The sequence below is a fragment of the Mandrillus leucophaeus genome, unplaced genomic scaffold, assembly GCF_000951045.1.
Source record: "Mandrillus leucophaeus isolate KB7577 unplaced genomic scaffold, Mleu.le_1.0 Scaffold1451, whole genome shotgun sequence".
NCBI classification, from domain to species: domain Eukaryota; kingdom Metazoa; phylum Chordata; class Mammalia; order Primates; family Cercopithecidae; genus Mandrillus; species Mandrillus leucophaeus.
Genome location: NW_012101423.1, coordinates 406257 through 432396, shown reverse-complemented (window position 1 = coordinate 432396; position 26140 = coordinate 406257). Strand labels below are relative to the sequence as shown.

The window sequence follows — 26140 nt, the reverse complement described above, 5'->3', positions numbered from 1 at the left end:
AATTAATTCAAGATGGATTAGAAACTTAAATGTTAGACCTAAAACCATAAAAACCCTAGAAGAAAACCTAGGTAATACCATTCAGGACATAGGCATAGGCAAGGACTTCATGTCTAAAACACTAAAAGCAATGGCAACGAAACACAATTTGACAAATGGGATCTCATTAAACTAAAGAGCTTCTGCACAGCAAAAGAAACTAACACCAGAGTGAACAGGCAACCTACAGAATGGGAGAAAATTTTTGCAATCTACTCACTGACAAAGGGCTAATATCCAGAACCTACAAAGAACTCAATCAAATTTACAAGAAAAAAACAAACAACCCCATCAAAAAGTGGGCAAAGGATATGAACAGACACTTCTCAAAAGAAGACATTCATACAGCCAAGAATAATTTTTCTAGTGAAAGAGTACTCTGGCTTATTTTTTCAAAATATAAACTACTCTCAATATTCCTGGCCAGGAAACTTATCGCTTTCAAAAAAGAGAATCAAAAGGCAATCTCCAACAGCCTGTATCTGTAAGCTTTATAGCCCATTGGGCAATCTAATAATTGAATCTGAAAGAATGTGTATTTTCTATTTATGTTCTTTTTCAAATTTAAGCTTGATTGCCTTACCATAAAAATAATATATGCATGTTATTTTTAAAATAAAATAAACCCATGCAATACAAAAGGGCATAACATAAAATGTAAAAGCCTCCATTTCTTCCTGGGCCCCATTAACCTGAGTTCAAACACTTGAGGGTAGCCACCACCAAAGCAGGCTTTGTCATCATTCAGAATTTCTAGTGTACATACAACACACTTAGGATAAGACATAAACTCTTAGTCCTTTTCGTCCTCTAAGAAGCAGTAACTTTTATCTATCATTTATATTCCTGTATTGGAATGCAAGCCCCTGAAGACTGAGTTTTGTTCATTTTTGCCTGTTTCGTCCCTTGCATTATCCTTAGTTAGATCCCATACGCACAGTAAGCACCCCACAATATTAGCTGAATGAGTAAATGAAAGGATACACATAAGCTACTCCTATTATTATTACCCTATTTATTAATTGCCAACAACTCTGTTCAGATGTTCGCTTGCTTCTATTATCTGCCTGGACCTGATCAAGAAAGAGCTTAAAGAAGTTTGTGTGTATAGAAGTTAAGAGAAAACTGTTATTGCTAGGCTTACTTTATTAGAAGGTATAGATTCTATTATGTGTCTTAAAATTCAAAGAAAAGCTATAAAAATATATGATACCAAGAGTTCCCATTTCCACTCAAATGTATTGAGTTTGCTTCCATAGCAACGCATCACAAACAGCATCACATTGTGTGGCCTCCTCTGAGGTTGCTCTCTCATTGGGCAGGGATGTGTTCTTCCTTGATCTCATCATTGCATCTCTAGCACCAGCGGGAGATGTCAATAAGTGTTTATTGAATGAATGCATGAACATGCCACATCAGCGACCTCAGGTATGTGTAAATCCTAATGGCATCCTGGCCTGCTATGTGGGCAAGATTCTGAGGCTGTGTTCAGGCTCAACGAGAAAGTTTTGTGATCTTTTATCAATGTTCCACATAGACACAGGAAGAGAAAGTGGTAGCACAGACGCCACAGAGTGGCCTCCTCTTTGCTGTTCATGTGTGTTATGTGGATAACTCCAGAGCAGACGCTGGGGTGGTTTGAACATTGTTTTTTGAACAAGTGGCTGTGCTACTGCTCCATAGTGTTATACATAAAAACACTTTCGCAAAATCCCTGGATAGTCATGGAATATGAATTTTGCCAAAACATCTGCCCATTCTATTTCAACCTCCCCTCCTAAAGCCAACAGCCCCACAGCCCAGCACACTGGGAATGTCTGAAATAGCAGACACGGCTTCGATCTCATATTCTTGCCTACTAGAAGAGAACACAATTATTCTGTGAGTAAATGTCATATGGAAGCTGAAAATTCCTTGCAGGCCACGTCTCAAGCTGAATACGCCCGAAAACGCCCGTTGATTCGCTTGTTGTGGTTGCACAGGCAGTTGGCTGTGGCAATCACTTCCTTGCAGCTTGCTCCCTGAGGCTGTGTTTCCGGCCCAATTCCCTTCTCTGGATCTTCAGCTGTGAAGGTTTCCTGGACCCACCTAACGTTGCCTAACCCCGTGTTATGGATTATCTACTGCTCTGAATTTGAGCCCTTTGATTATTTTGCAACTGACCACCCACACCCACCAAATTCTAATGGAAAATAAATGAAAAAAAAAAAAAATCTATCAGTTGTTTATGTTTATTTCTCTTTGCATGTTACCGTGTTCTCTTTCTCTATATGTTTTTTCCCATCAGGTTGCCACTTTTGTTCTCACTTAAAGTAACCATTACCCTATCCCTACTTCCCCTGTGGTTCAAAGCAAAATCTGTTAGCTCATACTGTGCCTCTGCCCCTGGCCCCGGCCCCCACCAAATTCTCTCTCTCCTTTTCCTCTATCAATTAACAGAAACCTGTTTGAAATAATGGATGGTACAAATCATGTGGTAATTTTGTGTTCCCCTGCTGCAAAGAAGTAGATAGAGTATATACCTAATACCAGTGGAATTAAATATTTTATGCTAAATATTTAAGTGCAAATAAAATATTCACAATTATAGAAATGAAAGAATAAAGAAACAGCACAGTTTTGTGTGTGCTTGTGTGTTCACCAAAGCTCTTCTCATTTCCACTTTGTTCTTCAAGGATAATTTATAGGACTGGTAGATTTTACATTACATTTCTGAGAATTAAGAATTTCAATGGATCAGAGAATGACAGTCAGTTTTGATTTGTTTTGCTTTTGTTTTGAACAGTGTGGGCTTTTTCATGAGTTGCCTGTAACTCTTTATAATTCTGATTTCTATATTATAATAGTGTGTTACGCCTGTCTCAATAAGCTCAAAATAGTCATGCTACTGTTGTTTAGAGTAATTATAAATTATAAACCTAGATCCATATGACAGAAAACAAACAATCTCATCATAAATCATAAAAGGAAAAATACAGAACAACCTTGCTGAGTTCAATTGAAGATCTTGCTCACAAAGAAAACTTGTTTCTGAATAATGTTTAAACGAGATTTATAAAAATGTGCAATCATAAGGAGGAGGTATTTGTGAAAAAGTTTTAAGCTTTTCAGGGAACAATAGCATCATATAGTACAATGTTATTGACTAGAATTGCTTTCTTCCAATTCTCTAAAGTAAATTGATGTCTAATATGGTGCAAAAGAAAAATATCTCTAAATACTCTTAAATTTAGTTAAATATATATATTATATTTATTATATATATATCACACAGCTGGTTGTTGGCACAGCTAGGAATTCTAATGGAAATTAAATTCCATCAAGGGCATTTGAATGGGGAAAATAATAATATGCAGTAGTACTGCTTTCATATCTTTACTCGTGTCTCTGATAGAGGGCAGTATTATGTTTTTTCTATATTAATATGTAATTATACAATATATAATAAATATAATATATTATATTATAAATATGTATATTATATTTATTATATCATATGAAATATAATATATTTGACTAAATGTATTTATTATATATAAAACATATATATACATAATTTAAATATCTGTGTATATCTTCTGTGATAATTAGAAATTTGGCTTCAGTACTTATATGTTGAGTGTGTTATGTAAAATTTTGTAAATTTGGAATATTTAGGAAAATAAAAGAAATGACACCTTGGAATGTGTGGAGGAAGTGAGCACTTACTGGGCATCACGTATGCCTAAAGAGGGACTGATTCCTGCCAGAGAACACAGCACGAGCGACAGAGCAACAAGGAGAGCTATCTGCACGTAGCTCACTATTCAAGGCCATTCCCATTTCCTTCTACATCAGGAATGGTGGGGAGGATTCAGAAATGTTTCCTCTCACTTTAGATTACAGAAATTCATAATTATTAATATTAAGACTTCATAATGTTAGACATTAGTGACCCTAAATTACCACCTCTCTTTAAAAATACATAAGTGGGTAGAAGAAGAAAAGGCGTACACACAGAGAAAAATAAAGATCATACATACCAATGCATTAAAGTAGTTAGTTCTGGGTGTTGAAATTATTTGTAATTTTACTTTATCACTTGTATTTTAATATCTAAAAACAAGCTTTAATGAAAAATAGGTAAATGGGAAGTTTTAAATGAGCACATACAATTTTAATCAGGAAAAATATGGTACTTTTAAATTTTATAAATAAGAACATTCTGGAGAGATCTAGAAGTTTAATTATTCTAATTATAATTGTTTGAGTGCTATTATGTCCATCTTACTCTACTTAGTAGTTTTCATTCATTCTTCTCAATTCTCACAAAATCTCTTGGAAGTAGTTATTACCATCCCAGTTTTACAGATGAAGAAATGAGCCTTAGATGCTATGAATAATTTGCCTAAGTTTGCATAGCTAGGAAGGAGCAGAGTGAAAGTTCTAACATAAGTCTGATTTACTCCAAAGCCCAGAATCTTCCACTGTATTATGTAAGCTCTTTAGATACTCTAACAAGTTGTATTGTCATAATAGTACTGGTGGTAGTGGTGATACTGATGGTACTGGTAGGAACTGCTAACATTTATGTCCAAGAAGGGCTTTACATATATTGACCCAATTAATCTTCCCAATAAACTTATACAGTAGGTGTTATTACTACAGCATTGTCATTTTACAGATGAGGGAACTGGGATACAAACAGTTTAAGAAACTTGCCCCCAGTCACACAGTTAGTGGCTGGTACAGCTAAGAATCTAATGGAAATTAAATTCCATCTAGGGCTTTGAATGGAGAAAAATAACAGTATACAATAGTACTGGTTTCATATCTTTATGATGTCTCTGAGAGATGTCTTTATCTATATTACTTTAGTGAGCACAAAAGTTATATAAAGATATCTATCAGATATATATGACCCATATTATGTTTTTCTGTACATTAATGGGTAACTATTAACATTCTAGTGGCAAACTAGATAAAAACATTAATATCTGAAATGAACATAGTAGTTTAATTCATGAAATAGAAAAATGTAAATCTGTAGAATTGGATAATGGTGCAAAATTAATAATATGAATGAACACTCAACAAAATGCTATTATCATTATTATGTATTCCAAAGAAAAAATAAGTCTTCAGAAATAATTACATTTTATTTCCTAATATCACATTTGAAAATTTTATGTGTGAATGACCAGCTGCTAAAATCAAATTACACTTTGGATTACATAGTATGTTTGTTACTGAAAAGCAGCAAAGAAATTCAGAGTTAAATTGTATTTAAAATGAAGTAGGAAAATTTTCTATTTGAAAGAATATTTTGTCAGGCAATCTTCTTGAAAGTCAAGCAGCTTTCAAATTCAGAATAATTAAATCTTTAATGTCATGTTTATAAATATTTAGTCAATTTGATTAAAGCATGTCAATATTTCAGCTGCTATGTATCAATTATATATACAACTCAAAATCTACCTGCTCTAATTTGAAGTGTAGGATATATTTCACATATCAGTTACTGCATACATAGAAAAATTACATACATAGAAAAATTCAGTTACTAATGTCTTTAATTTATCCACTTAGCTTACTTTGGTTTTTTTGCAACCTCCTCCTCCTGGGCTGAAGGGATTCTTATGCCTCACCCTCCCAAGTAGCTGGGATTACAGACGTGCACCACCATGCCTGGCTAATTTTTGTATTTTTAGTAGAGATGGGGTTTCACCGTGTTGGCCAGGCTGATCTCAAATTCTTGGTCTCAAGCAATCCAGTGGCCCCGGCCTCACCAAATTGCTGGGATTATAGGCATGAGCCACTATGCTCAGCCAGCTTACTTTTAAAATATAAAACTCTGTATCAAGAAGAAATTGGCTAAGGGTTTTCTGTTGTTGTTTTTTATTAGTACACTGACGACCTAAGTTAAATCTGATATTCATCCTGAAGTCAATGTTGCCCCACTTACTTATTTAAACTCAACATTGAATTTATATGAAAAATACAGTATATATATATTTTTTTCAAAATTTCATGTTTTTGTAACCCATGATAAGAAAGAATAAGACCTGAAATATAGCTATGTACAACTTAGGGTATTTCTATTATAAATGTTTAGAAAGCTTGGTCTCTGGTTAACATGCGGCAACAGTGCCACCTTTAGTATATTTTAATACCTAAGTTTTGGTAAAAATTGCTTACTGAGATGGTTCATGGTCACTTAAGAAAATAGAAGGCTAGAGAACCTTGAGCAGATAGTACTTAGTGATGTCACCTGCCTTCATGTATAATTAATGGTGTTGTGATTTTAAATTCCTTTTGCCAATATGTTACATTTTTGTGTTGCTGGCCTGGGTCTTTGAAGTTGTAATCTATTTGCAAAAACAAATATAAACTTGTCATTCTCAAAAATATTTGGTTTCAAGTCTCATTCAATTTTATTAGCAGTATTATGACACTATTCCTTTAGCTGTAATTAATATTGTACTGTTATTAATTTGGCACAATGAATGCATGGTGCAGTCAATTCAAGGTCTTTGAGGAAACCAAACACTATTAAATACATGTTATATGTATATTATTTATATATATAAAGAGACTTTTCTATTTATATTTTTCAAGTATGACTGTACTAGATAAATGTATACTTTGTTCTAAACAGGTATTCTAGCTTAGAAATATGTAAATTTTCAAATTCCAACCAGATTTTATTTCTGAGATATAAACCTAAGCACTCACTTTTAATCATAAAAACAAAACCAAATTTTTACAACTTTTATATGTTTTGTTATCCACTGAAGATTTCTGTCTACTGTGTTCTGGATATATGCAGGATACTGTAAGAGGAGACCTAAAGGCATAATGTTAATGGCCTTTAGAGTTTATTTCATCAACAAGTACTCCCTGAACACTTCCTCTCTTCCATGGGTATACTAATTTATTCCAATGGTCATTTCCTCTAGAGGTCTTCTGATTACATAAATATGCAATGTGAAGTAACATGTTTCATAATTCTTGGATTAGTAGAATGGTTTTTTCTTGCATCTTACTGCTATATGTACTCCCAACACATACATATTTCCTGTAAAGCTTTATGTACTAAAGTTAAACAATCTGAAAATGAGTATATATTATTAGTTCAACATTATACTAGATGAAATTAGGAATTTAAAATGAGGCATATAATGATGTTCTGGCTTTCAAAGAACTTAAAATTTATGTGGGAAAAGGTAACCCTAAATAATGCCATTAAAATTTTGGAAATTATTTTATTCTATATATTAAGAATGTAAAGAAGAAGGATGGCACATGCCTGCTGTGTGCCTGACACTTTAGTAGATACTTTGTGTATGTAAAATTGAATATTATATATGTTAACTTTGGTGGAATCAAATACACCCAAATGTATTACTCAAACACTAAAAATTATGTGTAGTAAGACAAGAAAGCCCCAGAAATGCTTCAAGGGGCAGCTTGAGATTCAATTTCAACTGACATTTGTTAAGCATTTAAAAAACCCAGTGGGTGTATGATACCAGATATGATCCTATTTTAAATGCTCTATATTGATTATTTTAAGCTCTCTGGGTATGGTGCTAGTATCTCCATTACACAGAGAAGGAAACTTAGACTCAAAGGATGGAATAAACCTACAAAAGTTAACCTATTTAGCAGCTGAACCAGAATTCACCTCCAGGTCATTTGACTATTGGACCAAAGGATTTTCCCCACAGCAAGACTTCTCAGCAGCTGGGATTGTCGGCAGAATGGCAAGTTTCCACTCTTATAGAGTTCTCACAGTCCCTTTGCAGTCTGGTAGGGTGGTCCGTCCCCCAATTTGAAAGTAGCTAATAACTGGGCACCAAGCAATGTATAAATATGGGCTATTTACAATTACTATTTTACACTGCTCATGGGGTGACTTACAAGACTCCAGTTTGAAAGGGACTGACAGGTTCTTTGAACTTGCATTTGAATACACATTCAACTCTTATCAGTTGGGAGACTTGAGTAAATTATATAACTTCTCTGAATATACCCTGCTGGGACGCTTGAGACTTAGAAAGAAACACAGTAAAGATTGAATAAATATTATTTAAATAATAAATAAATACATTATTTAAATATTTTCCCCTCATCACTTCCATATTAAATTGTTAGAAAAGGTTAATAAAGCATAAGGCTCATGTCCTTCATGTTGGGGAAAGGTAATTATACTCTTCTAAAAGTAAACCAGTGGTTCTCAAAGTGTGATCCTTAGATCAGCTGCCTCAGCACCATCTGGAAACTTGTGAAAAATGTACATTTTGAGGCCCTATCATAGACCTAGCAAATCAGAAACTTTCGTGTTGGTGCCCAGAAATCTGTTCTATGGCAAGCCCTTCAAGTGATTCTGACACAGGCTAAAGTTTGAGAAGTGTTCTTGTAAGGGTACCTTCAGCTTCTTTGAACCCTGTCATTGGCATTCTTCCCTTCAGCCCATCCCTTTGTAGCACTTCTCTGACAAAAGGGAAAAATGTACAGACTTCTTAAAGCAGTGTTTCTCAAAGTACAACCTACGGGCCACTTGTATCAGAATCACGTGAGGTAAATTTTAAACTGTAGATTTCTGTGCCCCTCACCGGACTACAGTGTTGGAATCTCTGAGGGGTGGACCTCAAGATGTGCATTTTACAGGTTATCTGTATGATTTCTACACTCACCAACATTGTGAATTGTTGTGTTACAATAAGCAAAGCATTAGCAGCAATATTTTGTGACAACAAACACAGCATTATTAGATACAGACTTGTCTGGCAGCACAAAGTGAAAATAATGAGTTATTCTAGCTCAGTTTTTATGAGATTGTCTTATCTAAAACGGGCCACAAAGAGAGCTCTAAAATTCTGTTAATCCCGCACTCTATTGGCATTGAGAGCTCTAGGACCTGGATTTTCTTGGGACCAGAAGCTGAGGTGGTAGCTGTGGCCAGTGAGGGTGGTTGAAGACTGGTTACCTCATATTTGGGTTAGGATCTGAGGAGACTGAAAAGCAGCAGCACTGTGTTTGCTTTTCTGTGAAGGCAGTGTTTCTGCCACCCCCAAGTTTATGGCTGACAAAAGATGTAAAAGAATGTCGGATAAAAAGTGTTCTCTGTAGCCTCTCCTACTTTCTATCTTGGGTTTCTGAGAAAAGTTGATTTTACTATATGCTTTTTATAAAAATCTTTGTTTTTATTTCTTTTTTTCTTCTTCTCCTGAGGTTGTTTCTAAATCTCTAATTTTAAACCTTATCCTTCCTCTCATTTAGATAATCTTATTCTCTTTCTGTTAACTTTTTACTCACTTTTGAATCAGTCAATATTTTTCCTACCCATCACAGACAAGAGCCGAACTGCTTAGAATGTAATCTCACCTTCCTCCACGGAGTGCTCTGTAATTCCATGCACTTGTGACAAGGCCTCCAGGCTCTATGAATTTTTCCACTGTTCCAGGACCCTATCTCAGAAAAACAGCATGCACAGATCCTCAGAAGGTTTGGATAGAAAATAAATCCTGGAGAATGTCAGTGAAAATGGCAGGGTAACAACTCCAAAAATTAGTAACTCCATAAAAGCAATGAAAAACCTGGCAAAAAAATTATGACAGTCAACTTTTTCAGAACTCTGGAAGCTTACAAAAGTCTGCAACAACTGAAGATTGTTTGTTCAAGGAAAAAAACAGCTGGATTTCTGTAAGAGTAGGAAACTTTATGACATTTTAACTTGTCCCATTCCTCAGCTCACCAGTAGCTTCGGGGAAAAAAAAAAAAAAAAAAAAACAGCAGCCAATATTCCTGGCACATATTGGCAGATGCCAGAAAAAGTAAAATGGAGTTGGATTTATTTCAAGGTCTTATTCCCAAAGACTTATCATTATTTGACTTGTTTGATAATTTCCTGGAAGACTGCACTTACAAAGCTGAATGAAAACTACTGATTGTGCAGAGCTTTCTCCACAAAATGGTAGATAGTCTGAGATTATGCAGTCTGAGGATATAGAATGAAGAAAAAGGAAGAGATCTTCAGAGACTTGTGGGACACCATCACACACACCAGCATATACATAATGGGAACTCCAGAAGGAGAAGAAAAAGAGAAAGCAGCAGAAAGTCTATTTGAACTAATAATGGCTGAAAATGTCCAGATTTGATGGGAAACATTAATTGGCACATTCAAGAAGTTAAACAAACTCCAAATGGGACAAATTCAAAGAGACCCAGAACTAGACACCTCATAATTAAACTCTCTAAAGAGAAAGACAAGGAATCTCAAAAGCAGAAGGGGAAAAGTGACTCATCACATACAAGGGATTCTCAATAATATTAACAGCAAATTTTTACATCAACATCTAGGGAGACTAGAAGCCAGTGAGAAGACATATTCAAAGAACTGCAAATAAAATTATCAACCAAGAATTTTCTATCCGGAAAAGCTGTCCTTTAAAAATAAAGGAGAAATTAAGATATCCCAGGAAAACAACTGAAAATATTTTTCAATTTGTTTAGAAAACAAACCTGCCCTACAAAAGTACTAGAGGAAGGTCTTCCAGCTAAAAAAAAAAAAAAAGACACTAGGCAGTAACTTGAATCTACACGAAGAAATAAAGTGCACCAGTAAAACTACATAGATAAATGTGAAAGTCGATGTAAATGTATTTTTTTCCTTATAACTTTTTGTATTCTCCTATCTGATTTAAAAGACAACAGCTTAAAGCAATGATCATAAGTCTGTGTTGATGGCTCAATACGTGTAAAGATGAAATTTGTAATAACAACATAAAGGGAGACAAAAATATGTGAACAAAGTTTTTGTACACTATTGAAGTTAAATTGGTATTAATTCAAACTAGATTATTATAAATTAAGATTTTAATTATAATCCCCAAGCAACCACTAAGAAACTAACCCCCAAATCTATGCAAACAAACAAAAAACAAGGGAATTAAAATGGTACAGCAGTAAACAGTAGTGGAGGAATTGAGAAATAAAAAAAGACAAGATGTAGTGTATAAGAAATAATAAAAAGACAGACATAAATCCTATCTTATTAATAATTATTTTAAATGTAAGTTAAATAAACTCTCAAGTTAAAAGGCAGAGAATGGCTGAATGGCCAACAAACACATGACCTAATTATATGCTCTCTGTAAACAACATGCTTCAGTTTCAAAAATGCAAATAGTTTGAGAGCAAAAATATAGAAAAAACAATACCATAAAAAGAATAGCCAGAAGAGACTTGGAGTGGCTATACTAATACCAGACAAAATAGGGTCTAAAATGAAAAATGATAATAGAGACAAAAAAGGATACTTTAAAATAGTAAAAGAGTACTTCATCAAGCAATATAGCAATTATAAACATACATAAACCTAACAACAGAATTCAAAATATTTACATGAAGCAAAAACTGACAGAACTGAAAGAAGAAATAGGCAATTCAATAATAATAGTTGGAAACTTTAATACTGCAATTTTAATAATAAGTAGACAAACTAAACAGAAAATTAGCACGGAAATAGAAGGCTTGAAGAACTCTGTAAACTAATTTGACCTAACAGATACCTATAGAATACTCCACTCAATAACAGCAGAATACACATTCTTTTCAAGAGCACATGGAACATTCTGCAATATAGACCATATATAAATCAATAAATCAAGTCTAAGTAAAAGTAAAACTATAGAAATCATACAAATATATTTTCTGGTCACAATCGAAAGGAAGTAGAAAGCAATAAGAAATAAATTGGAAAATTTCACAAATATGTGAAAATTAGACATCATACTCTCTTAACCAATGGATCAGAGAAGAAATCACAAGAGAAATTAAGAAATTCTTAGAAACGAATTTTTAAAAACACCAGAGAATGCAGTAAAACTAGTGTTGAGAGAAATATATAGCTACAAATGCTTATATTGCAAAGACGTAAGATCACAAATCAGCAGCTTATCTTCCATCTTAAAAAACTAGAAAACTAGAAAAAGAAAAGATAACTGTGTCTAAACCAATCAGAGGTAAGGGAATAATAAAGATTAGAGCAGAGGTAAATGAATTCCATATTGTATTACAAGTACTAGCTAACACAGTTATGCAATAATGAAATAAACGGCAACCATATTGGAAATAAATTGTATAGTGGTGATGGTTACACAGTCTTATAAATATACCAAAGCCCACGGGTTTATCCACATCAATGGTGAGTGTACTGTATATGAATTATATGTAGATTTTATGAAAAGGAGTCAGACTTTTATAAAAATCTGTGTGTTTTAAAAAATACAAATCTATTAGCTTAACCATGTTTCCCTGAGTTGATTTCCTTGTGCCCTGTGAAACTATTTTATTGTTATATTATGACTCATCACTTTTTATTTTTATGTCTCTCTAGCTTATGGTGAAAGACATGAGGAGTTAATTACCTTAGGAAGCCCAGACTCCCACACTATTAGTGAGGGACAAAAATCTTCAGTAACTTCCAAAATAACAAGGAAAGGCAAAGAAAAGTCTTCTGAGAAAGAAAAGACAGCCAAAGAAAAACAAGCACCTCGCTTTGAGCCTCAGGTGGGTGTGGAATTTTTTTTTTTTATTTGAGTTGCTTAATGATTTTAGGTTCATTGGATTCTTATTTGCCTATCTCATCTGAGGACAAAAATGTGAAACATCCTTTCTCCCTGATTCCAGAAACCATCTAGATACCTTGAGGACATTCCTTGGACACCTTCCCCAAGCTCCCTTTTCTAGTTCAGTATCAAAAACCATCACTTTAGTATGTAGAACAGCCTTCATGGCACTTGGATTTCTAAGATAAATATGATTCAGTACCAACCCTAAAAGAATTCACAGTCTAATAATGGAGGAGACTGAAGGTAAACTGAGAATTATAATGTTGAATGTTGTATGTGCAGTCGTAGGAAGGATAGGTTCTAATACAGCCCCTTCCAGAAGGAACTGAGTTCTGAACCGAGTTAATAAGTAAAGACATGATGAGGTGAAAACTCAATCTGGTTTTTTGAAGCATTGAAGTATGAGAGATGAGGCTGGAGGGGTCAGTAAGGGTCAGCTAGAAAAGGGCATTAAAGCTTCATTGGAAGGCTGGGACTTTCTATACAGTCCAGAGGTTATGAGTCTAAACTCCTTCAGGGCCAGTTAGAAAATTCCAATGATTAGGAGTAAGGAAGAGGATGTGGATGGCAAACTTGAGGAGTGCAAGCACAGGCCTGAAGATTTTCAAGTTATCTAAAAACAGTGCACTCTAAACAAAATACTTAGGAGTACAAAATCTTCCCACCATTTATGCCTAGGTTAAGCAGGACTGGAACTTGAGGTACTTAAGAAACACATTAACATGATCAGATTTACATTTCAGATACCCTCGTGGCTTTTAAGGGTGTGGACTTAAAGGAGAAAAGACTGCAGAGGAAGAATTCAAGAAAATACTTCAGTAATCTAAGCAAAAGAGTGCAAAGTGTGTCAGGAACAGGAAAAAAGAAAGGAAAGATGGGACAGATCAAGAACTATCTGGAAAACAGAAAGTGGTGTGCAGTTATTAATCCAAAGTGGGTGTTAAAGAACAAGAAAGAATAAAGTATATCTCTCAGGTTTCCAGCAGGACTAGCTAAGTAAGATGTCAATACCATTAGGAAAATAGACAATAAAAGAAAATTAGCAAGTAAGAAGAGATGATGACTTGTTGTTTCAGACTCCAGGAATGGTTCCTAAAGATTTCAAAGATTTTATTTCTTAGCTGAAGTCTACCCTGAAGTAAATAAGATTAACCCAATCCATAGATTCCTATAAGAAGACCTCCCTTAGTACCTTCACAGTGCTCCCTTTCCTAATCAAATCTTGATCCCAGAAAAGTCTCTGATAAATTTATCTATTAAGAAATTTAAAAAATAATAAAAGTTAATGTACCCTGTGTTAAAAGGAGGAAATAAAATAATTTCCGATTGTGAAAGTCAGTTCTCACCAGAATATTAGGGAAATATTGTAGAAAACAAGGTCATTTTGGTAACACTGAAATCAAACTGCAGGTGGAAACTGTATTCAGTGGTTATATCAATCCACTCTTCCCAACTGCATTATTTATCAGTGATAATTGACATAGTCTCAACCTTATGTATAGTTCTATGTAACCACATTAGTTTCAAGCCTCTGTTCCCAGCCTAAGGTCCATTCCATGCAGGTGATCCCATGAGACATTAAAATGTTGTTAATTTTCATAACGAATATATAGCAAGTATATACAGACCTGGAAATGATCAACTATCCTGCTCTCATTTTTGTGAAGAGATGCTATGAGTGAACACAGTTACAATTTATAATTTAATGTGTACAGCTTTTAAGTAAAATTTGCATACATGAAATGCACTAATCACAGTTGTAACATTCAGTGAGTTTTGATCAATGTATTCACCATGTAATCCATGCCCCTATCAAGATATAAATTATAGATTATTTCCATAAGCTCGGGAATTATCTCAAACTTCTTTGCATTCCATTTTCTAATTCTCACACCTCATCTCTTGGTAACAACTGATCTTTCAGTCACCATAGATTAGTCTTGCCTAAATTGCTCTGGAATTTTATACAAATGACATACAAGATGATGTACCCTTTTGTGCTTAACTTCTTTATCAAAGTATAATATCTGTCTGTGGTGTATATCAGTAGTTTATTACTTTTTAATATTAAGCAGAACCCAATTATATGACTGTATTACAATTTGTTTATCCATTCCTTGATTGATAGACATATATGTTGGCTTTTTGTGTGTATTATGAATAAGACTGCAATGAACATTTTTGTACAAGTCTTTTGTGAATATATGTTTTCATTTATCTCCAGTAAATACCTAATAGTGAAATTATGTATCATAAGGTAAAATATAGACCCTCTTGAAAGGAGGAAAGCATGCAACCCACAGGTTTTTATTTTATTTTATCAGATATCCACTGTTCACCCTCAACAAGAAGACCCAAATAAGCCTTACTGGATTTTGAGGTTGGTCACTGAACACAGTGAATCAGAATTATTTGAAGTGAAGAAGGATACAGAACGGGCAGATGAAATCCGAGCCATGAAACAGGCATGGGAGACAGCTGAGCCAGGAAGAGCAATCAAGGTCATCTGACTTCGAAAAGCTGTCATCTTTTACTTTTCTTCCTTAGGCATGCTCTGAAAAAAATAGTCATGCTGATAAAAACCATGTAGCCTGTCCTTTAGTAATGGTATCTGAAATTTTATCAGACAGATATTGAATAACCACATTGTAAAATGTTACCCTCCTGATTACCCAAAGGACTTGCAAAAACAAAGCACATTGTGGTACCAATTATAGGCCCACACTATGGGTTACCTCATTCTTTCACACAGCCCTGGCTATCTGCATGTCTGCTCTTAACACCCCCAAGTAAGAAAGCATTCAAATGTTTAATATGTGATTTACTACACTTTGCACAGCCTTAGATGGATTAAAAACCATGCGCTGCCCCCTTGTGGAATATACACACCTAGTCTCTGATCTATCGCCTGTAAAAGTGATTGCCACAGTGACACTTACCATGTAAGGGCTTGGTGTCACAATTCAGGGTTATTGGGGCAGATGAAAAAGATTCAGGAACTGCTGCATCTAAGATAGTACTCCCAGAAACGTATTCTTTTTAGGGCTGCTTCTTCATCTATTCTCAAAAATAACTGTCAAAATCATGGATGATTCAGAATTTGAGTTTATCTGATAACGAAGAAGAGCTGGCCTGCTTCATTTAGAATGCCCTATTTAATTCACATTTTCCTGTTTGGTTTTCGATTGAATACCATTAATATGTATTACCTGTACTGGTTGTTGCTTTTGAAGAGCTTTTAAAAAGCTGCTCATGTTTGTTCTTTAGGCTTCTCAGGCTCGTCTGCATTACCTTAGCGGGTTCATTAAGAAAACATCTGATGCTGAGAGTCCACCTATATCTGAAAGCCAAACTAAACCAAAGGAAGAAGGTCAGTGGATCCTGCCCCAGCTGCCTCAGAGCACAGTGCTGTGACTGACACTTCTTAAAAAATTATCAGTGGGTTGTGCTTGGTAAAAAGGAGACATTTCAGAACCTCATTCCTTGAGGATCATAAAAAGTTGCACAATTTCAGATAACTATATGAACAGTGCTTCAATTTTCAAATCACTTTCACACATTTTCCCATTTAAGTCCTACATCTCTCCCATCACACACACTGTGCAAGGAGATGTGATTTTCTCCACTTAACAAATGATAAAACCAGAAAGAATGATGCAACCTATTTAGAAAGTAGCAGTATAAAACTTGAAGGTAGGTTTATTACTATAAATCTGGCACCTTTCTAATAATAATAATAAAAAACAATAACAAAAAGAAGTCATACATCAACCCATTTAAGCATATATTATAATATTATTCCAATTTATCAATAAGCACATGGGCACCAGAGACCTTCAGTAATATTCTAAGTTCAGAGCCAGAGACAGAATTGGCCTGCAGACAGGCCCTTCATAATACCAATGTCTTCTCACAGCCACTTGACCGATTGCATTATCGCCACACTGAGGTGTCCATGGAGGCAGAAGGCCTTCACATCCCAAATCATGCTTTTCCATTTGTGTATATTCAGGAATGTAATTCAATAATTGTTATAAAAATAGTATCTCTTAACTTTTCATATGAACAGTGTGAATAGCAAATACCATCCTAATTCTGTTATCCTGGGATAGGCAAAGCATTTTACATCTATTAGCTCACTTTAACCTATAGCAACTATGAGGTATGTATTACTTACTCTTGTCATCTTAGAGATAAAGAGACCAAAGCTCAGAGAGCTACCTTATCCTTCCTAAGTCATCCATCTCAAAAGTGATGAAGTTGGGATTTGAAATATTTCTAACTCCTCAAGTACTCACTCCTCTACTAGAGTCTAATGTAATGCTAGGAAAACAAAGGTGAATAGGATTCAGTTCTTGTCCTTTAGGCTATAGATTTATTACTTTTTTAAATTTTGTTTTAATGTATGTGTATAAAATATTACACTGAATACATTAAAAATGACCAAAAGACTTTATTCCAGACTACTGAAGTAGGGGAGAAAGGTTGAATTTAACTGTAGATACAACAGGAACAAGTGGGGATTTAAAACCAACGGTATAGGTGAGGGAGTAGTTGGTAAATTACTAAGAGGAACTTGGTTAGACGTCAGGGGTCAGGAAAGAGGAACTTGATTAGGTATCAAGGGTGGAAGCATTCTGGATAAACTGACTTAGCAGGATTTTTTGCTAAAACTGGGGTCACCAGGCCAAGGACAAGGCCTACTTGAGAACAGGACTCAGAGAGCCTGACCCTGTCATAGAACACACATACAACAAAAGCCACCAATTGTAACTGTACGGCTTGATTAATTTTTGCATGTGAATACTCAGTAGCCACTGTTTAGATCAAGATTAGACTTACCACATACTGAAAGTCCTGCTCATTTGTTTCCAAGTCATTTCCTCCCTCACGGTAACAACTAGTTTGACCCCCATCACCATTAAATAATTTTGCCTATTCTTGAATTTTAATTTAGACTCATATGTACCCTGTATGTCTCACTATTTAGTTATTTTATTTCTTACTGTGCCTGGAATAGTAAGCTACATTTTATAAGAAATTTGTCGATGTTATGTAAGTTCAACTTACTGGAATAAGTTTCCTTTTTACCTCTTTTTTTCCCCTCCTCAATCTCCTCAAGTCTTGCTCTAGGGATACATCAACTTTAATAATATTTTTAAGAAATCGACCTTTGACTACTGCATATCTGCCTTTTATTTCAACATTTCTTCATGCCCTTAAGTACTTTCCTATCACCACCTTTCATTCAATGCAAAACATAACATGAATTTGGTCACCCGCAACTGATAAATAGGAAAACAATGTCTATATATAATGTGGAAATTGTGGTAGGTTTTACATAGTTTTTCCTAGGCTAGGGATCTGTAACACTGAATAGACTCAGAGTATCAAGAAAAAATTTCCTAGCTTTACGACGTCACAAGAAAGAGCTCTGTTCAGCTCTATTTTAAGACAATTTTAAATAAAGGTCTATCCATTATCAACCATTGTGAGCATAGGGCTAGTTGTAATTCCTGCAGGGCCCACCTTCACAGCAGCCCCAATAATTCAAATATCCCATTTCCGTTTATGTTGTCTCAACTTCTAAAAGCCTCTATTATATGACATTTTAATACATGGAGACAGTTTCCAGGCACACTTTCTGCCTGGGTCAGTCTTCTAGGGTGACAGTTTTGCTAATGCTCTGGTTAGAAGTTATAGAGCTTTTGAGTCATCTGCTCTAAATCTGTGCTCCCATCATCAAGCCCTGTTACTCTTTGCATGTGATTTCATGGAATGCAAGCTTTTTCAGTAATGCACATGTCTTGTTATAGTAGAAACAGCTGCAAGTGGTGTAAAAGAGCCAAACTCAAAGAATTCTGCAGGCTCAGAGAGCAAGGAGATGACACAAACAGGATCAGGGAGTGTGGCGTGGAAGAAGTGGCAATTGACTAAGAGCTTGAGGGATGTGACAAAATCCACGAGTAGCGAAAGTGGAGGAGCATCTTCACCGGGGAGGGAAGAGCGTGAGCAGAGCACACGGAAGGAAAACATTAGTAAGTATTGCTGTCATTGGTAAGATAAACATGTATTTTCAAATAAAAATTGTGGAAAGGATTTTAACTTAAACATAAGTGACGGCTAAGGCTATAAAAGTAGAAAAGATATCTTTTCAATTTGTAGATTTTCATTTTACTTAACAGTTGGGAATTTGCTCAAGGACCTGATTACAAAATATTAACCAAAAGATAAAAGCTGGCAAAAGCCCCCCGACACACACAAATTTGCAGGTATATTTTTTTCTGTGTATAGGCTTTCTGTGTCTACAAATGCTAAAAATAAAATGCCAACATTTACACATACACTTGTCATTAAACCCAGATTTTTTTGTGTTATCTGTAGCATGCTACATGATAGATTTCCTTTTTACCTTTAATAACAAATTTTAAGAATGTAGTTTTTTAAATGTTGAAAATGAGCAATTTTCAGTGGTGCACAAGTCACCCTGACTTGATTCATTTCTATGTGGATTCATATCTGTTCACTAAACTGAACTAAATCCCTGATCAAAGGAAAATGCCTTTCCACACTCCTAGTTTCCATGAATTCCTAAGCAACTCCTCAACTCCTCCTGTCTTAAAGGGAACAAAATGTCCTGTTAATGCATTTGGAGAGAATAAATGAGGCTCTTCCTTCAGGTGTGAGCACTACCTAGACTGTGCTGGAACAGTCAGTCAGCTTCAGGTGATCATGGCCCATTTGTCTCTCACATCAAGCCACATCCTCCGGTTAAACCTGGATCAATAGTATAATCTTACTCTCTATTTTTCTACGTGTTTTGAACCCAGGCAGCAAAGAAGGAAGTCTTAATAAGAAGTATTCTCAGAAAAGCCAACAATGGTCCCTTTCTCAAAATTGCTAAACCATTCTGAGAATTTTAAAATTAAGAAGTGTTTAAAGCTAAAGCATGTCCTTAAGTGATTTCCATACTAAGAGGAAAATTCCAAAATTCAAAGGAATCTTTTACTATACTAACAGGAGATTCTGATATTTTTTAAGCAATATATTGAAAGTATATGCCCATTCAATAGGTAATAGCTCACATGATGGTAGCAGTAAAACTTATTAGAACACATTCAATTTAATATTAATATTTAATTTGTAGAGTATTTTTTCCATCTCTTATCTCACTTGAGATTACGTAAATTAGAGAAAGCATATATTGCTCTCTCCACTTCTAAAATGACAGGATTGGAAAAATGACTTACCCGAGAGCAGGAAACTGATGCAGTTTGGGTAGAACTTGGATTTAAACCCAGCTCTTTGGTCTCCATCTATTGTGATCTCTAACTGAACACAAACTTTTCCCCATCCTTAGTTAATTTAAACATCTATAAAATAGAAAAATGTAGCTAAAACAATGCAACTTAAATTCTGATATCAAATTGCTTACTTATGTGCTAACAAAGTAATCCTTTTTGAAATTTTATTTTTAATTAGCAAATAATTATATATATTTATGGGGTACAATGGGATGTTTTGATACATGTATAGGTTATGGAATGATCAAATCAAGCTAATAAATGTATTCATTACCTAAAATACTTATTATTTCCTTGTGGTGAGATCATTTAATATCCACTCTGTTAGCTATTTTGAAACATCCAATACACTGTTAGCTGTGTTCACCAAGCTGTGCAATAGAACACCAGAACCTATTCCTGCTAGCTAACTGAAACTAACTGTACCCTTTGACAAACATTTTCCCTTTCCTTGTCCACTACACTATGACCCCCCAGCCTCTGGTAACCACCATCCTAATATCTGTATGTTCAACATTTTAGATTCCACATATAAATGAGACCATGCCGTATTTGTCTCTCTGAGGCTGGCTTTTTTACTTAGCATCTTGTCCTCCAGGTTTGTCCATAATGTTGCAAATGACAGAATTTTCTGTTTGTTAAAGACTAAATAGTATTCCATTGTGTCTACATACCACATTTTGAAAAATCCATTCATCTATTGATGGGTACTTTGGTCATTTCCCTATGTTGGCTGTTGTGAATAATGTAATCCACATACAAGTACAGACACCTCTTTCACATACTTGTATTAATTCCTTTAGATATATACCCACAAGCAGGATTGCTGGATCATGTGGCAATTCTACTTTTAGTTTTTCAAATAATCTCCATACTGGTTTTTCAAATGGCTTGTAATTATTCCCAGTACCACCAAAGTGTACCTGAGTTCCCTTTTATCCACACTCTCACCAATGCTTGTTATCTCTCATCTTTTTTATAACAGCCAATGTAACAGGTATGAGGTAGTATCTCATTGTGGTTTTAATGTACATTTTTCTGATGACTGGAGATGTTGATCATCTTTTTATATATGTGTTGGTCATTTGTATCTCTTCTTTTGAGTAATATCTATTCAGGTTCTTTACCCATTTTTTAATCTAGTTATTTGCTTTCTTATTATTGAGTAGCTTAAGTTCCTTGTATATATTGAATATTAGCCTCTTATCCAATGCATGATTTCTGAGTATTTTAACTCAACCCATGGGTTGACTCATCACTTTTCATTGTTTCATTTGTACAGCAAAGGTTTTTAGTTTGGTACAGCCCCACTTGTGTATTTTTACTTTTGTTTCTGTGTTCTTAGGATCATATTCAAAGAAAATATTGCCCACACTAATATCATGGGCTGTTTCTCCTGTTTTTCTTCTAGTAGTTTTATAGTTTCTGGACTTATGTTTAAGTTTTTAATCTATTTTGAATTGATCTTTTTTGGTTTTTGTTTTATTTTTAGAGAGGTTAGAGTACAGTGGCTCAATCACGGCTCACTGCAGCCTCAACCTCCCAGGCTCAATTGATCTGCCCACCTCAGCCTCCTGAGTAGCTGAGACTATAAGCACATGCCACTATTTCTGGTGAATATTTTATTTTTTATAGAGATGAGGTCTCACTATGTTGCCCAGGCTAGTCTCAAATTCCTGGGCTCAAGGAATTCTCTAGCCTCAGCCTCCTAAAGTTCTGGGTTTACAGGCATGAGCCACCCTGGCCTGAGTTGATTCTTGCATAAAGGTCCATTTTACTTCTTTTGCATGTGAATATCAGGTTTTCCAAACACCATTTGTTGAAGAGATCTCCGTTTCCCATTGTATGTTCTGTTCCATTTGTTTTCAGTTTAGTTTTTATTTTGAGACAGGGCCTTGCTCAGTCCCCAAAACTGGAGTTCAGTGGCACAGTAACAGCTCACTGCAGCCTCAACATCCTGGGCTCAAGCTATCCTCCCACCTTGGCCTTCCAAAGTGCTAGGATGACAGGCGTGAGCCACCACACTCAGCCTCTATTCCATCTGTTGATGTGTCTGTTTTTATGCCAGCACCATGTTGTTTTGATTAGTATAGCGTTGTAATGTATTTTGAAGTCTGGTGATGCCTCCCTCTTTGTTATTTTTGGTCCAGATGGCTTTGACTATATGGGGCCTTTGGGAGTTCCATACAAATTTTAGGAATGTTTTTGTCTACTTCTCTGGAGAACGACATTAGAATTTTGGTAGGGATTGCATTGAATATGTGGAATGCATTGAGTGGTATGAACATTTTAACATTAATTCTTCCAGTCTATGAACACAGGATGTTTTTCTATTTATGTCACTTTCAATTTCTTTCATCAATATTTTCTCCAAGGCTGCACCAACCTCCACTCACGCAGTCTACACTGTGCTCTGAAACTAATAAGGTAATTTTTAAATTAAGAAAATTGACTGTAATCATGATTCATCAGTTTGCACCAGCCCAGGGGCAGTCACAGCATGGACTTTTTTTTTACCCAGAGTCCCAGACCAGTATTGTAAGGCATGGAAGTTCATGCCCCAGTTTCAGCTCATCTGCTCCTAATTTATTCACACCTTTGGCCATCAGAGTCTTTGGACATGTGCAGTAAAGTCTACGTAGTTGTGAACAGGTATACTTTTGCATAGAGAGGAGAAATAAGAACAGAGAGGAAAGATAAAAGTCAGCAGGAAAGGAGGACCTAGACCAAGCAACCTATCTCCAAGCACAAAATGTCTGCAAGACATTTCTCAAACACTTGAAAACATTTATTATCATTTTAATGTTTGCATGCCACTGTGTCCAGAGTTGGTTCCTTCCAGTGGGTTCGTGGTCTCCCTGACTTCAAGAATGAAGCCACGGACCTTCGCAGTGAGTGTTACAGCTCTTAAAGATGTCATGGACCCAAAGAATGAGTGGTAGCAAGGTTTATTGTGAAGAGCAAAAGAACAAAGCTTCCCCAGCGTGGAAGGGAACCCAAGTGGGTTGCTGCTGCTGGCTGGGGTGGCCAACATTTATTCCCTTATTTGTCCCCTCTCATGTTCCCTTTCTGCTCTGTCAGAGTGCCCTTTTTTCAATCCTCCCTGCAATTGGCTACTTTTAGACTCCTGATGATTGGTGCATTTTACAGAGTGCTGATTGGTGCATTCTACAGAGTGCTGATTGGGGCATTTTACAAAGCACTGATTGGTGCATTTTACAATCCTCTTGCTAGCTACAGAGCACTGATTGCTACATTTTTACAGCATGCCAATTGGTGCATTTTACAATACTCTTCTATAACAGAAAAGCTCTCCAAGTCCCCATTTGACCTAGGAAGTCCAGCTGGCTTCACCTCTCAATCCCCCCTCTAAACAGGACACCCCACCTGCTTTTGTGAATTGGGTGATGACTGCTCTAGCTAATTCCTGCTATATGAGGACAAAGAAGGGGCCCTGCAGTTGTAGTGTCCTCCAGAGGGGAGCTCTCTAGGCCAGTCAAAGGTCCAGGGGTCCTCAGTAGAAGTTGTGAGTTGAGCTTATTTGGGGTTCCATTTGTAAAACCATCTGTAGTTTGATGGCCTTGATCCTGGAGGAAACAAATTTGACAAGGAGATTAAAAATACAGGGCCTGAAGGTGAGTAATAGCAAGATGGCTGTCGCAGGAACTAGAAAGGGGAGAAGCCATGTCGCCCAACTCCAGAAGCTGGTATAAGAGTTTGAAAGATGTTGTCTGATTTCAGAAGCCTTTTCCTGTAAATGCCAGGCAGCGTTTCATACTATCCCTGACTGGTTAGTGTAAAAGCAACACTCCTCCCCTAAGAAGGTGCAAAGTCCTCTTTTCTCAGCAGCCAGGAGGTCTAGGCCTCAGCGGTTTTGGAGAGTCACTGCTGCCAAAGAGTCTATTTGGGATGGTAGAGTAAGCATGGATTTCATTATTTCTTGAAAACTGCCTGAGAAATTCTTTGAGAGTGTGTGGTAGTAGGATACTGAAGTAGATAGACTGGCTATTCTGGTTCCTGAAGCAGTGGCCATTCCTAACCCTCTAAGTAGGGGTATTCGTTGTATGACCCTGCACTGACAGACTTAAGCTTTGAGGGGCACTGATAGGGTCTGATTTCCTGGGGCAATGTCAATGTTGGGACTTAGGAAGACTAAGGTACAGGCGCCTGTCCAGTTGGTAGGGAGGCAGATACAGGTTGAAGTTCCACATAAGAAGAATATGCCTTGGCTTGGTAGACAGAACTGGTTGTGTACGTTAAAAAGGTGTGTGAGTTTGTTGTTTTCATTTTCCCATACCTGTAGAGTACTTGCTAAGGCAACTCCGGTGAGTGACTGGAAAGGGGTGTTGGGAGCAAACTGAGTGGCTCTCTGTGTTCTATTTTCCCATTGGAGAAAAAACCATTTTGTATCTATTAAGAACTATTCAAGAGAGTGATTGAAAGAGGGGATGAGAAGGCATTCATTAGTGGTGGGGGTGCCCCTGCAGTGGGTCCAGGGGTGAATGTTCATACAGGGAGTATGTTTGCCATTACAAAACCCAGACTGTTTGTTAAGTAGGAAGGAGGTGATTATTTTTGGAGGCCCTGAGAAGCGGACAAGCCATCTGAATGGAGCTCTTTGGGTGAGCTGGAAGTTACTATGATCAGTTGGAGCTTGAAGTTGTAGGTGTAATTACACTGATGGGATAGTAGATGCCCCATGGGCAGACCTGATAACAGGTTGTGTTGTATGCATAAAGGGGCTTGGAAAGTTAAGATGGTATTCGTAGTCACAGGGCCGTGTATGGGCTTTTCATTGCTCATGTAGTAGGTGAGGTTAGAAATGTAAGAGCATAAAAGCTGGATTGCGCATCCTGTTAGGGTATTCTTGGTCCTATCAGAGATGGGGAAGTCAGCTAATGATTGCATATTTAGAAGTTGGAAAGGGTCTTTTCCTTCATAATTGGGGTGGCAGGTTAAGTTAGTAAAGACGCAGGTTTTTTTTGCGGGAACGGGAGTGGCAATGTAAGCAGTGGCTGATAGAGAGATACAAAGCCAACAGTCATTTGGCTGGGAAGGACTGGACTGGTTTAACAGAGAGTGGGCTAAGTTGAGAGTCTTGTAGAGGTAATTAGGAGCTAGTAGAAGGGGAGGGGCGACTATGTGGGGTATCCAAGGAAGCAGGAGGGATACATAGGCAAAGAGTAAGTAGGAAGGTAAAGAGAGTGCCCTGGAAGATGAGATCATTTTATCCAGTCTGAGTTAAAGGTAGGAGTAAATTGCTGTCAGAAGGAAGGAGGATAGAAAAAAAGGTTGACGTGATTAGGATTTCTGTCCTGGCAGAAGCTACAGTATATAGTCCTACTGCATAGAGTATGGTTAGTATACTGCTTAATAATGTGAAGAAACAGTAAAAGAATGCCATTAAAGGGGCAAGGAGAGGTGTTAAAGATTATATAGGTTTTCATTTATCTTTTTTAAGTAGGAAAAGGTTTTTCCTCAGGATCAGCTGTAGGAGCCTTTTTAGTCTGTGACGTTTCCTTCCAGAATAGGTGACGCGAGTCCTCCAACAGTTTGCAGGTGTATCAAAGCTGGTCTGGCTGATCTTGGGACTCCTGAACTGACGGTCCCGCAGGTTCATCAGGGGGTGTCCAAAGTTTAACTCTGGTGTGGTGAATCCAAGATTCCCCTCCTGCCACCTTAAATGCAGTGGGGGTAGAGAGGATTACCAAATATGGTCCTTCCCACAAGGAATCCATGGATGGGGAGGTAGAGGAGAGGGACTTGACCAACACTAGATCTCCCAGTTGGAACAACTCTGTTCCCTTGTCTCTTTGACATCCTTCAGGTAGGTTTTTAGGGTTTTGTTGATATTTTGCCAGAGAAGTTATATCCTTGACCAAGTTGGCCATTTCCTGATCAAGTAAGAGGTCATTTGTGAGAAAAGGTCATCCATACAGCATTTCATATGGACTGAGCTCCATTTTGTGAGGAGAATTTTGAATTCCCAACAAGGCCATGGGCAAAAGAGTAGGCCATGGGAGATGAGTTTCTTGTGTTAGTTTCCTTAAGTGTCCCTTGAGTGTTTAATTTGCCTTCTCAACCTTCCCTGAGGATTGTGGCCTCTAGACACAGTGAAGGTGATGTTGTGTCCCTAGCGCCCTGGAAATACCGTGAGTTACTGTGGCTTTAAAAGCC

At 36.4% G+C, this 26140-nt stretch overlaps 1 protein-coding gene across 1 annotated transcript in view; it reads left to right on the top strand.

Moving 5' to 3' along the window:
- ADGB (androglobin) overlaps positions 1 to 26140 on the top strand; it is a 237711-nt gene that overhangs the window by 191251 nt on the left and 20320 nt on the right. Inside the window, exons 30-33 of the mRNA XM_011974447.1 lie at positions 12425 to 12597; positions 14984 to 15160; positions 15927 to 16029; positions 18476 to 18697. Coding sequence (XP_011829837.1) covers positions 12425 to 12597; positions 14984 to 15160; positions 15927 to 16029; positions 18476 to 18697 — 675 coding nt within the window. The remainder of the gene's footprint in view (positions 1 to 12424; positions 12598 to 14983; positions 15161 to 15926; positions 16030 to 18475; positions 18698 to 26140) is intronic.